Source organism: Colias eurytheme, chromosome 2, assembly GCF_061535395.1.
Source record: "Colias eurytheme isolate Ceu_HAF_F1 chromosome 2, ilColEury1 Martin Lab GWU primary, whole genome shotgun sequence".
NCBI lineage: Eukaryota > Metazoa > Arthropoda > Insecta > Lepidoptera > Pieridae > Colias > Colias eurytheme.
The window spans coordinates 6,965,696-6,983,416 of record NC_142981.1 but is presented as its reverse complement, the minus strand read 5'-3'; the positions used below and the strand labels follow the sequence as shown (position 1 = coordinate 6,983,416).

At 35.0% G+C, this 17,721-nt stretch overlaps 2 protein-coding genes across 5 annotated transcripts; both read right to left on the bottom strand.

Annotated features, from left to right (window-relative positions):
- Positions 1-1,602: 1,602 nt before the first annotated feature.
- LOC149910423 (rho guanine nucleotide exchange factor 7-like) lies at positions 1,603-16,701 on the bottom strand. Of its 4 annotated transcripts, XR_016457883.1 has the most exons (11): positions 16,579-16,701; positions 16,004-16,214; positions 15,496-15,658; positions 14,991-15,209; positions 14,594-14,792; positions 13,950-14,171; positions 13,645-13,857; positions 10,708-10,972; positions 8,637-8,837; positions 6,794-7,467; positions 1,771-1,903 (listed from the first exon to the last, which is right to left on the bottom strand). XR_016457883.1 is itself a non-coding variant. In XM_090113734.1 (10 exons), the coding sequence occupies exons 2-10, from the start codon at positions 16,185-16,187 to the stop codon at positions 1,647-1,649; spliced, it is 1,923 nt and encodes a 640-aa protein (XP_089969860.1). In that variant the 5' UTR covers positions 16,188-16,214; positions 16,579-16,701; the 3' UTR covers positions 1,603-1,646. The 4 variants fall into 4 exon arrangements, 3 of the variants coding, with proteins under 3 accessions (XP_089969860.1, XP_089969849.1, XP_089969868.1); XM_090113734.1 differs by lacking the exon at positions 6,794-7,467 and having other exon boundaries at positions 1,603-1,903; XM_090113723.1 differs by lacking the exon at positions 1,771-1,903 and having other exon boundaries at positions 3,716-7,467.
- On the bottom strand, positions 11,300-13,582 carry LOC149910424 (uncharacterized). The gene is made up of 2 exons (XM_090108782.1): positions 13,571-13,582; positions 11,300-13,527 (listed from the first exon to the last, which is right to left on the bottom strand). The coding sequence occupies exons 1-2, from the start codon at positions 13,580-13,582 to the stop codon at positions 11,431-11,433; spliced, it is 2,109 nt and encodes a 702-aa protein (XP_089964908.1). The 3' UTR covers positions 11,300-11,430.
- Positions 16,702-17,721: the final 1,020 nt, after the last annotated feature.

Here is a 17,721-nt window from a genome sequence, read left to right as displayed (position 1 = left end):
TCGTGAAACATTAACAACAATGTACTTTAAGCTATTCACCAAATATCCCCGTTATAGTCATATGCAGTAGAATAGCAACAGTATTGGATCAATACTCATAATATAAATAGTCCCTACATTTGAGACTATACGTGCTAATACTACTCCGTAAGATCTAAGTTATTAAAGTTTTAAAAATATTAATCTCACTTCGCTGGTTTCTGCTACATTTATAAAAGTTTTAAAAGGCGAAATGTATTCGAGGCAATTTTTTCCCAGACGCCAGAAATAGTTCGACGGGAAACTGGCCGCCACCCGCGTCGTCCGTAAATTGAAAATGAATTTAAACTACATACCAAAATGCGGTCGTTCGAATCTCACCGTGGTATCGGCCGTCTATATCGCTTCAAAATTTCCATCGTGTTAAAAAGAGCGAATCCCTGTGTAAAATTTCCAAGCATAACATTGATGAAAGCGAGTAATTGAATTCCTTTATCTCGGGTCGACTTTTTTACGTTAAATTACCTGTGAAACCTAACTCGGTGTAGTTTGTGTACATGCGGTTGATTATAAATAGCTGCTTAATGTTAAGTGGTTATAATACGATTAAGAATGTGTCATTCTTAAGATTTCTTCTAAATACTTCTTCGAGAAGAAACTATCGTGTAGATTACAATTATTGGCGCCCTAGTAGCATAGTTACAACAATGCGTTAGAAGGATGAATGGATATCACAGGGATTCCGATCTATGTTAATGTATAGCTTCCTATATCCATTGAACGATTCAATCTCAACCCGTCATCAAGCGAGTAGAGTGTATAATGTCTACAAATTGCATTTTCTTTGCAACAGCTGCAGCAGCAGTTGCAAGGAAGTTAAGTTTTATTTTCGCGACACTTTATACTTCACACATTTTTGCATATCCAATATAATAATCCATATCATGGTGAAAGAATAATAAATAATAACAAATAATTAATTAAATCTTTCTAATTCATCGCATTAAACGCATGTATAATTAAATTATAATTTTTAACCAACTGTAATGAACAGAAGTTATTGCTGAAAGCCAGCCGGCGTCTCATTTTTATATAAATCCTCACAAACATAATGGTGCTCATGATTTATTATTCAAAAATGTACCTCCAAGGCTTACGGTTCCGATAAGGTATTAAACGAAATATTGAAAAATGTTATTTTTGCCTTTAAAAGCTGTACATCGTACAAATAGCACGGTTGATGGAAGGCAGTGAACCAAAGGAAATCGCAGGCATTTTTATCTCGCCCACATTGCACTGTTACCCTTTGCCGTACACGTATGTATTATAGTGCAGCGGCCATTCGCCTCAATGAGCAGCCAGTGAATCGAGCCAGCCGCCAGAACCCACCGTGGTTTAGAATAGTTTCAGTTATATATTGCCCGCTACTACCTCACTTTATAAATTGTCCAAAGATGGAAATAGCAGCTTTGCATTCAATTCAATATACTACTGGGTATTGATTCCATTTTGAATTAATCATGTGTCAATAATGAACCTTACATCGGTTTCTTTGTTACAGTTGATAACAGATTCTTCAAAATATTAACGTTATAGGTACTCAATGTAAATGAAACACAGAAATACATAGTAATACATTTATTTCATAGTATAATCACAAAATTCAGTCAACATTTGCTCTCTTTAGCATCTTTAAATATATTTCTCGACTGCATAGCAGCAATGGCAAGATTTCGTTCTTGTTTTTCTTCATTCAATTGCAATTGTAAGTTTTTGACATCCAATCTTAAAGTTTTTATTTCATTCTGTAATCTCATAACAATGGTCCACAAACTCGGGGAGCCGTGATTGGATGTGGAGTGAATGGGCAATGACGGCGATCTTACTAAAGCTTCTATCGACACTGGGGACTCGTCGTCGCATTCTGAAAACAAAATTGCATAAGAAAATAAACTGCCGCATATTCAGCGTAATTGGAGCATAATACGTCGTATACTACCCACCTTTTTGTATGTAAGGCGGTTACTCTAAAACCCTTTTTGTGAGCGCGCTTAAAATATTACAAGTAAAATAAATATTACGAGTAAAAAGCATGAATAAAAAATTAGTCAATTTCAATAAAATTTATTGATGCTTAAACGAGTAACCTACAATAATTCGTTATAAAAATAAATATGAATAACATTATGTAACACACAGTATCGTTATATTTTTCTGAATCGAAATAACAATTAATCACATTATGTAGTAGGTTTACATCAAGGTGGTAGTTTACTTATTAAAACAAGTTATATATTATATAGTTCGCTAGGATACAATAATGAATGACAATGTTATAAAATGTTAAACGCAAAACACATTGTTCACAACACCTAATACATAATAATAATCTAACTACGCTAAATAGGTTTCTAATTCTTTGATATTAATTGCGTCATATTTTTCAAATAATACTGTTTCAAATTAGATTACATTTATGAATAGGAATATTTATTAAAATGACACTTTATTGACTAGACAACAGTAACTTTCTAGTCGAACCGCGTATTTTGATATTGCGTTATACTTAATTAGTAATTACACTTAAACATGGTACATGGCACAAAAAGCCTAATAATGTGTGTAGTCTTTTTGTTTATGACGCGATGAGCGAGAGATAAACATTAAAACATTACACACATTTCTTGATATTAAAATTGGATCGATGGAAATGGGACGAGCGAAAGCGGTAACGAAAAACGAACAAAACTGCGTAGCGCCCCCGGATAATGTAGGGGAGAGCGGGGATGAAAGTCACATTTTTATCTTTTTTTATGTAACTTCCAAAATACGTTGTTTAGGAATGATATTTGTATACCAAAAGATAGTGTAATTATTCTGTTACAAAATAAATAAACGTATTTTTGTGTAATATTATCAGTTGTAGAAATATTTTGTATTTTCACTCTAAAGAAAAATGTGACTTATAACCCCGGGTCAGGCATGGTTGTCACAATGCCTAGGGTAGGTAGTCACGTACTAAATAACAGGCAATTTATAAAAAGAAAGTCACACTTTGGTCTTATAATTTTACGGAATAATTTTTAATTAAGAACTCTTAACCAAATGAAACCGTGTCTACGGTCTTTATTTCAGTCTGAATATTAATCAATCACAATTTTAGCAAACAATAATAATCGTGAGTCAATATAGAGTCATCAAGGACAGATGGAGTTCCAGCAGGTTTGTTAGGGTGATTTTCCGGTGTTGATTGAAAATTTACGGCTAAAACAAACAACCTCAAAACGCAATTAAAGTCATCTCGCATACAGGGGGCTGGTTGATAGGTGACAACCAGCCCCCGAAAATTTGTGACAACGAGCCCCATAACACGTTTCATGAAAATAAAATTGAAAATAAATTCCGATCAATGAATATCTAAAAAACTATACTACGATATTATAAAACACATTTCATCATCATCAAATGAACTGAAAGATTATTACTGTAAAACAAGAACGTATAATTACGAGGTTCGACACAGCAGCACAAAAATTTACTTTTGCTGTGCGAAAACAATAAACACGTGTGAGGCCCTCACGGCAGATCGGAGCGGTCTGACGCGAAGTTGGGACAGCGTTTTCACTGTATCGCTCTTGCCACGCTGTTCAACAGACTTATTCGATAGTTCAGTTTTGTGTTAAGACCGCTGTGACAAACAACCCGTGAGACAACCAAACCCGGTCTCCCCTAGCCGTGTTCGTATCTACCTACCTATTCATTTATATAGCGACGAGAGCAAACTTCAAATAACATTATCCTGTAGATCATTTTTCGTGGAACGAGTTTCATCAATAACATGCATATGTTTCATGTAGCCCGGATAAAATAATTAGTAAGCGTTTAATATATATAAGTATATATATAAGTATCTACGATATATTGTATGAGAATTTAGTACAGCAAATCACGCTATTTGTAGTTCTTGAGACAGTTTGTTTTGTTCGGTTCAACCACATTTTGAACAAAGTTTACCGAAGCAAGATATGAATGATTCTCAGCAATGTGGAATGTACACATTGATCAACGTTGGAAACACAAAATTGTGGACTATGCTCTTTCTTGTATAATATTGTGCACTCGGACGCTCAGTTAAATTTGAACAACTTATATATTCTCATAAGACAAGTATTCCATTATAAACAACAACATGTCGCAATGCAAAGTCTCTATAAATTAGAAGCGATACTCTTGTTGTATTATTTTTTATACCTAAAGCACGAAATATTATTCGTATACATACATTAAATTGACTGAATTACAATTTAAATCATTTTTTTTTTACTTTCACGTCATTAGAGCGAGCCGTGTTGCGGTGAAAACTTTAGTCATTAATAACGATCCGGGTGCCATTTCAGGATCCATAAAAAGCAAAAATGTTTAAATAAATTTGCATCTCGCAACAACAAATCATATTTAGAATCAATAAATAACTATTTCAAGCCCAATATGAACACAAAGACGCTAGAGACGCAGCTGTTATCCTGTATAGATTTATGATACCGTTACGACGTCATTAAAACATATATGGGGAGAGCGATGAAAAACCGTCTCTAGTCTCTACATAATGTATCATATTAACTTTGTGTGTGTATTTGAAAGTATAAAATAGTCCTTTGTGTGAGGCTTTAAAATATTTCACGATACTAATAACATAATGCAATATTCTCACAACGTTAAATATAAAGTCTCAAATTTTGTTTTGTATCGGCACTTGAAAATATAAGCTAAATATGGGTACAATAGAAAAGCGAATTTTAGGTGCGACGAGCCACGACGTGTTTTAAACTACGGATTTTAGTTTGTGCAGCCGGCCTATTTCTGTGAAAGCTCTAAAACAACAAACAAATTAAAACAGCCGGGAAGAACTGTTATAACTTTTATTTACTTGTTTACTTTTATTTATTAAGGAACATTAAACAGTTATTTTTTGTGCAATAACAGTTTATATAATAACATACATGTCTATCTAAGTTAAGAATAATGTTTATGAAATATTATTATGATTATAAAAGTAAGCAGGAACTAAACATCACTAAGGCTTTATTGAAGTAGTACATATATTATTGGTAAAAACTGCCTGTTATAGTTTTGTTTCGAGTAATATCAGAAGTGGGCTGTGGGGTGGGTCAATAGCCTCAATTGCGGAGTTTCCTAGTTGCGGTGCTCTTACTGTTCAATATTAAACGAATGCATGCGACGCGACGAGTACTGATTATACAGCGTGCATCTAAAACAGAACACTTAACTCGCTCGTCTATATTAGCGCTGTCAACCCTATTACTACCGGTTGGTTGCTTTCGCTAGGATTTTCGCAGCAATTTTTAAGAATGCGCGTTACTTTGTTATGAATAATGTGCGAAGGAAAAGAAGTAAGAACTTCTAGGTTTTATATTTTGGATCTAATGTTTTAAGTTAATTTATTTAGCTACATATATGGTTAAAAATGTATCCTTTAAATTTATAAGACAACGCTAAGTAACGGAGCTTTGTTATAAATATCATTAAAAATCTGGTTGAGATTATGATAATACGATAAATATGGAACAGTATGCCAACCAAGCCTACTCGATAAAATAATTCCCTACGGTGCATTGAAGCAATAGGGTTGTTACTTCCTTGATATTGTTAGTTTATTGGGTCTGCAATGATCAATAATTCGAATTGAAAAGTAAAAGTACAAGAACAAATTAATGTAAAATGTTAAAATACAACTATTTTGCGATAGTGTAATATTATAAGTCACCCCGGCGACACTCACAACTGAAAGTACGTACTGCGACGTCTGCTTAGGAGTCTCATCGAGATGCTCGTTTGTGTGAGTCGTTACGAACGTTTGTAGCCAGTTTCCATACTGTTCCATATATTTTATACTGTGCCGATTGAGACTACGTAGTACGTACTATCGAGCTTAGAGCATTTGAAATACCCTTGTCATGTACTTAACAGTTAAAATTGAAAGTGGCTCAAAATCACTTTAATGACACGTTGTAACTAAATTTATAGTACATAATCAAAATAGAGAAGGAATACAACGTCAGTATATTATAGATACATATCTGTGAGATTATAGACATAAAAACTCATATATCAGCGATCGCTTATTTTTTTTACATAATAATAATAAATTTATTGACATAAATAAATAGGTACAGCTTATATATGAATTGTCGAAGAGGGACGCGCGTCTAGACGCATTTATTTGATTTAACAAATAAAAAAAATCTTTTGTATATATTTTTGGCATATTTTTTTGGAAATTAAGAATGTTGTGCACATTTAGTTGTTTATTATACATTAATCGCTTTGTCAAGTTATAACGTCTAGGTAGAAGGGGGTGGCCTTTCGGTTAACAATTTTCTGTCGACTGTACCACGTAAATTTCAGTGTAAAATATATTTTCAATAGGATTTATTATAAAAAAATAAATCATACATATAAGCCGATACTACAATAAGTATATTATATTTTCATATGTAGTTTCAATATACATGCAATCGAATAATAAAATTTTCTGAATACATATATGTAAATACATCCATTAAGTCTTTAGATGTCGGAATTACACATGTACATTTGATTTAACAAATTAATACGTTAAATATATTTATACATACATATAACTATGCGTAATATAATATATTTCATGAAATCAGAATATAATAATAATGCACCATATTCTCCTCTTAATAAATTACAACTACATATTTATAATGCACACATGCACTACACAACAATAGTTCGACAAAAATCTATGTTCACATAGATAACATACCTTCAATATACATAGGAATTTCGTATAATGGCACTCGAAAGAAACATGCACGTCAAACACACCCCATGAAACGAAATACACAATGAGCAATGAAGTGAGATGCTGTTAGTGAACGAGATGAAGTAAAAAGCGGAGCACCACGATTGGTCAACCACGCACGCTTGGCTCGCGGGAGGGCGAAGTTAGCGACGGGAGCGGAAAGTCTCGGGATCACGTGAGCGAGCACACGGGGGGTCACTGTCAGTCAAAGTGGTGCGACTTGGTGAGCTGCTTGACGAAGGAGCCGCAGCACCACGTGGAGGAGCGGGTGGAGCGCGCGGGCGGGGAGGGGGGCGCGGGCGCGGGCGCGGGGGGGTGCCGGAGCGGGGCCAGGCTGGGGTGCGAGCCGCTGCGGCGCTCGCCCGCCCGCAGCCTGTGCCCGTCCCACAGGTTCGGGTTGGAGCGGTTGAGGTGGAACTTGCGCTCCCCCAGCAGGCGCGTCTCCGGCGGCCGGTACAGATACGTGTCCGCGGCGGACGAGCTCTTGTTGCGCTTCACCTTCGACGGCTTGCTGCAGCCGGCGTATTCCGGCGTTACGCTCCTCGCGCCGACGGGCGATTTAGTATAGTTATGCGGTTTGTTAGTGGCGTGTGCGTGATATTGTACTTTACCGAGAGAAAAGTGGCCGCAGTCCACTGCAGGTGCGATATAAAGGCGGCCGCATGTAACAAAATAGAAAGATTGAGACCACGGAGACGACGATCAAAGCCATAGATAGCGTTAAGATATCTTAGTCTTCGTATTATTAGATACCATCGAATAAGTAAAATTAACATTAAAATAGCAATAAATAGTGACTTGTTAGTTTTGGCATGGCGTTATTATTACTAAAATAAATACATACGATGAAAAGAATATTCGAAGAATATTAATTATTTATATATCGTGATGTAAAATATATTCATAAAATTTATTACGCCTTTAAAAGGCTCTGTTCATTAAATTCAATACGCTTTTGAAATAAAATTAAATAAATAATAGCCTCGATAGTAAAAATTAAAAATAATACTGCACCTCACGTAACTACGATGACTAGCTACTTTGTACCAAAAACTTAGTGACTAAACATGTTTAAGTATCATGTTTCGACTTTGTTGATATACAGATCTACGCAGATCTACTCGCCAATTAATTTGGAACCAACTTTATAAAAATAGAATATATAAAGCATGTCATGCAACTGCATTACCTCTAAGTTAGTAGTAGCTAAATATATTAATATCATTATAACAACATACAATAAATATTAGTATTGAGTATTAAAGTTTACGAAAGTGAATCGTTAGTTATACACTATGCTAAGGACGATGTACAAATTGCAAGCAAGAACCAGTTACTAGGTAAGATAGGAGTTAGAAACGGATCTTTTATTCTAATAACCAACTGATTATACGGTTTCTTGATTTTGCGTGTCGCCTCCTTGTTGACTCGAATAACTCCAGAGGTATATTGGGTACTGCATAATAATAATTAAAGCTATGTTAGTACTAGACTACACGCTTAAATTATGAGGTTATTAAGGCATTTTAAAGGTCAAACGTGAATGTTATATGCAAACATAATAAAGAGAATTTTAATATGTTTCACTGATATAACGTTAACAAGTTTGAATATTACGTGATTACTGATTATCAGTCACCGTTCAAAATGAAAAACTTATCGAAGTTATCTCTAAACATGAGATAGGTAATCAGGCTAAAATTGACTGTACGCAGAATCAGACATTTTTTTACATCGTTAACATTAGTTCTATACCTAACTCAGCCACCAATGTGAGAATGGATCTGCAGTAAAGATACCTTACCGGAACTGACAGCGTTCCTGCACCGTGCCGAAGTGCAATACGCTTCGATGACCTTTAGGATAAGCGCGTCTTCTTCATACGAGTTGGACTTCCTCTGGTGCGGCGCGTACGGGTGCGTGGGGCCGATGTTCTCGTCCGAGCCCGCCGCGAACGACTGCGGCCGCAGCGGGGGCGCCGGCCGCAGGCACGTTACACTCCATCCTTCAAAAACATCCCATATTAATACTTGACTAGACTATGATAATTGTATTGCAAATAATACACAGTATAAGATACTTATAATATAGTTAAACTTGTAATTAGTTTATTGCAAAAGAGCAACTCACTAGATGGGTGGTTGTTTCTTCCCACAGTGATGCTTATATTTGGCTACATGGCACTTATATTAATACTAGCTTTCCAACCGCGGCATCGCCCGCGCAGTCAAAGAAAAACCCGTTCCCGTTCCCGTGGGATTTCCGGGATAAAACCTATCCTATGTCCTTTCTCAAAATATCTCTATACAAAATTTCATGCAAATTGGTTCAGTAGTTAAGGCGTGATTGAGTAACAGACAGACAAGCAGAGTTACTTTCGCATTTATAATATTAGTATGATTAATATATAATTATTCATAAGATTCTATGCATAGGATAAGTGTCAGTCCTCATTAAGGGATACGATTTTGTTGAAAAATGCATTATTTTTCATATTGAGTGAGAAATGTTCAAGCTTGAAGCTAGTAAGTATACAAAATATAATTGAGAGGGTTAATTATATACCCCAATTAGGAACAATTGCAAGCTACGTACGCATTGTGTCTGAGAAATTGATTATAGAAAGAATTTATGTGAAACCCCTGGATAGAAAAGAATGAAGTACCTGCATTTGAACGTAGTAGTCGTATTTGCGGTAAGCGAATTACCTAATTAAAAACTTATTGTTATGTTTTATTATTTTAATAAAAATGTTAATCTCGAAAAGCCCTTGGTTAAGATATTTTTGGGGATTAAAGGCTAAAAAGTTTCGTCCGAGTCAGTTGGCATTTATAATGCTATGGAATAAAAGGAAGCGAGGGTTCTCTTATCTCTATTTATTATTTATGTTTTGCCACTTATCAAAGATCAACTTCTCATCAACTTCTTCTTTTAAATTCTGTGTAAACTACAAAGACACGAACGTCCCGCATCGCAAAACACGCCTCAGGTTATTGGCTATTAAACAAACTGGACAATGAAAATCAATAAATTGTCTCGGACACTTTTTAGATATTGAATAAATATTTAATTTAAGATATTATAACACATTGTTGCTAATTTAGTTTTCTTAAACGAGCTCCTTAAGTATTACAGTAACAAGTCAAAATCACTCTAAAATCGATACAGCCTCTTAATATTTAAGAGCAAAAAATGAAACAACTAACATCGTATATAATACTAGCTGCGCTCCGCGGTTTCACCCGCATGGCTTCGCTCCTATCGCTCCTGTTATATAGCCTTTAGCCTTGCTCGATGAATGGGCTTTATAACACCGCAATAATTTTTCAAATCGGACAGTAGTTAGACAGTAGACAGAACAAACCAACTCTTCAGCTTTATAATATTAGTATAGATTTAAATAGGAATACGTTTCTTTATTACTTAGGAGCTATTTTCCCAAATTAAATTATTAAATATGGGAGCTCGATGATAGTCCCTTTTATTTCTGTGACTAAATAATAAAACGAATGGTTACGAACGTGTATAAAAAAACTTGTCAATCTCCCAAAATTCTATTATTATATTTTTAAAGTCTATGATAATAATATTTAGATTTTTAAAATAACCCAACGATGATGACATAGAAATAGTTCCAAAATAGTGTTTGTTTTTGCATACCAACAGTTACAAATGAGTCATGAAAAAAGTCCCAGACACAATAAAATGTACACGAAGTTTATTCGAATCCATCATTCTAATAATGTATAGAGAGCAAATCGTCGGTCTCGCCGCTGACCAAACATATGGCGGATACCTTGAAGTGTCGTCTGAGTCACTATAAATAGACGAAACTCGAATGTTAAACCAGTCCCAATTATAATCACAACAATTACCTTTACTGCTATAACTTGAGCCAGTTGTGTCGATGAAATCGACAGAGGAGAACTTCTTTCCAATGGGCACTTTATTTGATTTAGCAGGTGACTGATCAAGCGAATCGCAGGAATTTAAAAGCCAGCGCGCCGATTGATTTTTTTGTTTACTCTTCTGCGTTTGCTGCATGTGTTGCGTGTAGCTTTGATGATTGTTAAATGAATGTGATCTTTTATGGTTTGTAAGACCGGACGATAACTCATTACTGCTGTCGCTCAAGGCCATCTGAAAACAAATATTGCTTACATACGTGGATTCAAACAAACGAGTATTGAAAGCACCGATTTCATGTTACGCTAAAATTAAGCATATTACAGTATAAACAGAACGAGTTGAGTACAATAATTCAAACACATTTTCGTATAGTAGCGTTATATTACTGTTTACGAACTGCTTTTAGAAAATATGACGGTTATTTTCAACCACGTAAAAATCCGCTAACGTATCGGTCGTACTCTAGTAAATTGTTTGCAATATCACAGAAAACACGTGTTTAAGCCTATATTCATGCATAGCTCTTTTCTTAGTTAGTATATTATGATCTATTGGCAATGACGTTTTCCAGTTAGTAAGATGAATAAACACAGGCAAGGATGATCGAGTAAAGCACTCCATTACTGGGGTAACTAATGATATTATTAATAAAATAATCTAATGGTTACAAAACTTCATAACAATTATGTTCAAACAAATGGTACACAAAACAGTAGTTCTTTACAAATAAAATGATCCTTGCCTGAGTCGGTGACCACAGTAATGGGTAATTTGGCTTTCATCCACCAGTGAGCGTACAAATCGGAACGATACACCATAAATCCTGTATCTGCTTCAGTCAAATCTTTCTTTTTTAATAAGTCTTCGCTACGCGATCTTGCCTTGTACATTTTATTGTCACTATTTCTTTTTTCTTTCAATACATTGTCACGATTGCGATTAACGTCCTTTCGTGAGGGTCTTTTTTCAAAATTTTCTCCTGGATTTTCTCTGTATATTCGCATGTGGTAGTGTAAACTGGGCTTTGTTCTTTCAGTTATGTTAAGAGTACTCCATTGGCATGGAAACGGTTGTCTAACATTTTTGGGAACCTCCAAATGAGTACTCGGCTTTCGATATATACGCGGAGGGACTTCCGGCTTTAATTTTATTTCTGGTACATATTTTTCTATATTACATCTAATAGAAGTGCGTTTTATGTTTGGTGACGACAGAGGTGGGCTTGCGACAAATGTAGACACAACTACTGTATTAGATAAATCTTTCACATCCAAACTATTTTCCGATGTAACACTTGTAACGCAGGATGTTCTGGCAGTAGATCCAAACGGTGAAGTACACCGGCATTGATCTTCAAATGTAGCAGCCTCAATGTCAGATATAGACAATTTTTGATTATCCATAGCTTCTTGCGAAAAGTCTTTATGATCAGAATGTTTTTCTTGGCAGTCTGAATCATTACCTGTATTACCGGAACTTGAATACTCATGCAAGTTTAACTCTGGTGACGCTAAATTGCAACTACCTGCAACTCCAGAGTCGGAAGATCGTGGGCTAGGACAAAGGGATCTATTACAGCATTCACATTTCTTCAAATTTTTTCGACTATCAGACTGCGAACTCATCCTTTGTAAATGGGATTCGTTGCTTTTCTTTTCTGCTTCCACCATTGATCTCGATATCGATCGTCTAATTTTCTTGTCTGAATTAAGTGAATGCTTACGAAAAGGAACGTCAGCGTTAAGACTAACATTAATAATTTTTAGGTCCTCATCTTTATTTCTAAACATAACTGGCGGATCAAGTATAACCGACTCGACATTAAAGTCGCGGCTAGATTTAGGTGAAGGGGGTGGCTCTAACACTTTTAAAAGGTCAGCCATTATTGTATCGTATTCAAGTTGTCCTGTGTATGTATCCTCCTCAGTGGATTTCCATAGTTTTGGTAAGGTGTCACTTCTAGAACTAAGATTGGGAAAGCTACGTCGCGTCGTCAGAAAATCTGAATCGTCTCTGCCCAAAGTGTCGATTTGAATATTTTGATCCATATTCACCAAGTCTTCACACGCCATGTAGTTTCTAGCTTCAAAACTAGAATTCTCAGCACTATCGGAATGTTGAACAATGGGTTGTATATTTAATTTACTACTTCGAGATGATCTCTGCAAACTCGGTTTACCAACGTCGTTGTCTATACTACTATTTGAGTTAAAAATTTCTTTGGTACAGTCTCCTTTTATACTCAATTGCGGTAGGTCAAACTGCATGTCAGTAGAGTCATCAAAATACTTAACGTAACCGAAGTTACTACCCCAACTACTGCAGGAGGACGATATCGTCCTCGGTCCAATACTGTCGATGGCATTTTGTCGTAATATTTTAGAGGAACTATTGGCGTCAGCATCTGTACTGCTAGAACTTGTACAGGTTTCTGTAACCTCTGTCTCATGATCACTATCATCAGAATTTCTATCACTATCAGAGCATTCCGTCTCAGTACCCACTGTACCATCATTTTCAATTTTTAATTTTATATGATTTCTATGTCTTCTTTTAACCGGCAATCCCGACAACTCGAAAGCTTTAGCCCAGGTTCTCTCATGTAAAAGTTTTCGCAACATTTGCCTTGTAATTACTTTTTTTCTTACAAGTCTAGCAAAGTATTTTGTAAGTGAATAATATGGTGACGCAGATGGATAACTAGGGGGCGGCAAGGTCACGTGGTAAAGACTGCGACGACTAGTGTTGATGCTAGACAATGCCCCTTCTGAAGGAGAGCGGGCCAGCTACGTAAAAACCATAAAAATAATTGATCTTATTGTAATTTACACAAGAATACATACATACAATTATTTTATATTATCATAAATTATGAATTATAAATAATACTGAAAAAAACTTACGTGTGGTAGGGATTGAGGCTGGTTTGGTTCATGAGTAGGGCTGTTTATATTGGAGTGTTTTTGCAACAGGCTAACCCAGTTATCAGACTCAGCTTTTGTTTGACATACAGCTACTATTGTGTCAATCATTGGTCCACTTATTTCAAATGCATTCTTTCTAATATCAGTATCATCTAGCTTACACACTGTAATACCAGTCAACGGAAGACATCCCTATGACAATAAAAAAAAAATGGTTATTTACATTAGGAAAAAAAATTGAGTAATATAACATACTATGAAATTATAGACATACTAAATATTACCTCATATACAAATGCAGAAACTCTCTTACTAACAGACAGCAACAGTAAAGCAGAAGGAAATAGAACAAGATATCGATCCTGATGTGATGGTCCGACTGCAACACTTCCCATATGCAGTACATCTCCTAATGAGGCCAACTCACCGCCAGGCCATCCACGCACCTCACCAGTCACTACTTGTAACTCTAACTCTTTTTGTCTTCTTAAAGCTGCACATACACTCTGTAAACAATCAAATCTCATAAATCAAATGGTCACTTAATAATATTATGACATATTATTTATTGTTTATTTATATAATTTGATTGACGACACGGTTGGTGCAGTGGTAAAGTAACTGCCTACTAAGCCGACGGTCCCGGGTTCGATCCCTGGTCAAGGCAAATATTTGTGTGATGAACTCAATTATTTGTTCTTGGGTCTGGGTGTTATCTAGATATGTATTATAAAATATTATATTTATCGTCGCCTGGTACCCACAACACAAGCCTTAACTGAGCTTACTGTGGTACTAGGTCGATTTGTGTAATAATGTCCTTTAATATTTATTTATTTATTTATAATTAGATAAATATAATATGTCAATTTATTCTCAATTGGAATTTAATATATGTTTAAGACGGCATAATTATTTTGATACTCACAGCAATATCCTTATAAACAACAGAAGCTCGATGAGTGTCACCTCTATCGGGATGTGCTTCATGCACATGCCTTGCAAGTTCTTGCAACATCGCTGGGTATTTTCCCAGTCGTCGAAAAGGTTTGGATAGACCAGCAGTCAATACAAGCACACCAGGACACACTGCTCCAGCATTTTCCATCCAAGTATTCAAATCTTCTCTGAAAATTTATTTAGAATAACTTATTGTTCTCTGGCTTAAAGTATTGAAAAACATTTGAAAAAATTAGTTCTAGTGTATTATAAATTTTCAAATATCGATATGGAGGTATTGTCTTAACTAGGACCTAAACTGTTATAGTATTTAAATAATACACAATGCTGACAAATATTATAATGGTCTCTTCAAGTGAACTTACTTATATTTATCAAGAATACACACAGCCTTTGGATGACCTGCGCAGTATGTTTGATGAACAGCTTTTATTTTAGGTGCCCAATGCAGAAAGAGCCCTCCAACTCTTTGATCTGGTCCTGTTTTGGTGGCACATTCTTCTAACAGTGCGAGGAACTGTTCATGTATTTGGAGAACTTCAATTATGTTTCCAGTCAGTTGCTTAAACTCATCTTTTGTCAACCTAAAAAATAATAGAAATTTAAAATTATATTGTTTTTTAATAGAAATTGTTCAAAGTTTTGTACATGTAGTAAAGATATTTTGTCTTAATACAAAAACAAACTTTCCAATACCCCAGACAATAATTGCAAACAATTCAAATAAACAAATATATTGATTTAGAAATTAAAGACTTTTTAACGGATTTTAAACGCGATTTATTCATTCTATTATTTTCCCAAATATATTGATGTATCTATGGAAGAAATTACACCCTAATGAATTAGTTTATAGTCCCAACTACTTACATATCACTTTTTTCCAGGGGCTGAAGGAAGTTTGTGACAAGACCTTGCATTTCAGCAACATGAGCTTTCTCCGAGTCAATTATATCCTTGAGAACAACATTTCGAAAAGCTTGAATTTCAGAAGCTGCTCGTATGGGTGATGTTGTCAGGGAACCGGATGGATCTACATTCAATTTTTTTTTATTAATTCCACATTCACAAAATTAGATGGTGGCGTGTATCAACATCATTATCCTTAATCTGATTATCTTACACTAGTTGCGCTTCGCGGTTTAACCCGAGTAGATCCACTCCTGTTGGTCTAAACATAATGATATATTCTTCCTCAATAAATAGGCTATCTAACACCAAAAGAATTTTGCAAAATGGATCAGAAGTTCTTGAGATTAGTGCGTTCAAACAAACAAACTCTTCAGCTTTATTAGTATAGATGACCAATAATATTAAGTAAGCTAATTTTTATAAATTAAGGCTACACAAAAATGCTAAATGTGAAAATAAAATATACCTTTGTGCTCCGTCACATAGTTGCTAGGAAACCATCCTGTAGTTTCCCCTAGCGTACCTTCCCACCATCCTCCTTCTTCTTTTTGGGTGACAGTAATAATGTCACCCTTTTTAAAGCATAACTCATCATTATTTTTACCCTTGAATGAATATATTGCTTTAACTAAGCAATTTTCAGAAGACATTTTGTTTTAGACGAAATACCATGTTTTCTGAAAATAAATGTGACATTCAACGCAATGAAAACGAGAATACGATGCGTACCTAAGATGTTTTATAACGCCTACATTCTTGAAACATAGCATTTTTCTTTGTCAATGTAGTTTTTACTTTAGAATACTTATTCATTTAGAAAAAGGACAAAACCGTGAAAAATCCTGCGAAATAAAAAGGTACTACTGTACTTGATATATATTCCTTCTATTTAGAAAGCTGTAGAAGATTTTAAATATAAACGCAGTGTAGCAGGAAGTTGCAGTACCATATTAAGTAACAAGTATTCACAAATAAACACACTAATTAATAAAAGAAATATAACAGATTTCACAAGAAATATACTCGATTATTTTTGCGTACATTATGGTATTTAATTATATCCGCTTCACTCACGGTCTTCTAAAAATAAATATCACAGTACAACTGACAAATTATTCCACAAATGATTGTGATTTTGCCGTCTGACGCATAAAATGTCGTCTACTCAGTTGACAGTTTCATCTTTAAGAATGACAGATAAAAAATTTCACCGAAAAGATAAATAACTGACTGACAGGATCGGACAGGATAAAAAATTGTGGAGTTCGATTCCCGCAAAAGAGTAGAAAAGTAGAGTAGTATGTATTTCTTTATTTAAAAAAAATGGAAGATCTCTTTTGAGTTAAATTTTCTATAGACAGTATTATGGAAAATACTGTGTTTCACACAGACATGTATCAAGATAGACTAAGCGAGTGTATGTACTTCCCGTGTCCAAACTAAGTTTATGAAACTTAGTTGACGCTGGCCTACACTCAGTCCGCGCTCGCAGTTCGCCAAGGAAAGACGTGAAGCTGAATAAAGTAAAATGCCGAATTGCGCCGTTATAAACTGTAGAAACTCCACAGCTGTGAGTGGCCGAGTTAGCAGAGATGTTTCCTTCCACCGGTAAGTAATTTTCTAATCAGAATATGCACTATTTATTTTAAAATCAAATAAAGAATATCTGCGGAAAACGATCGTGACAAACACGGATACCAAATCATACGAAATGATTCGGAATACATTGCGGCTTTTACTTGGCACGGTAAAGATCGCGTTGTATGATAACAAGCAATGAATAGCGTCTTCTCATTTTTCTGTTCTCATTTTTCTGTCCAATTTTGTGGTTAGTGATGTTCATTTGATGCAACAGTTCTCGATTCTAATCGATTTTATAATCGAACAGAAAAATGATAATTTGAAGAAGGAGCAATTTTTCAGAAAAAAAGGCATAGATTTTTTTTGTCATTTAATACGACTTGACCTAGAACTTTTAAGTATTTTAATACAAAGGTACTAAAAATAAATATTATGACATGGACGCCATTAGTTAAAGTGTCATCTTGGGAGTTTTTTAAGAAAACTCCTTATTGTTTAGACTATATTTGTTTTCAGTTTTCCAAGTAACCCGAACATAAAAGAAAAATGGATCGATGCAACGGGACATAAAGATTGATTGATTGACAGTTTCATTACTTTCTT

Coding starts and splice junctions, on each gene's coding strand:
- LOC149910423 (XM_090113723.1), bottom strand. CDS start 16,187: ATGTCTTCTGAAAATTGCTTAGTTAAAGCAATATATTCATTCAAGGGT. Junction 15,659..16,003: donor CTATGTGACGGAGCACAAAG/GTATATTTTATT, acceptor AATTGAATGTAG/ATCCATCCGGTTCCCTGACA. Junction 8,838..10,707: donor CTCAAGTTATAGCAGTAAAG/GTAATTGTTGTG, acceptor ATGTTTTTGAAG/GATGGAGTGTAACGTGCCTG.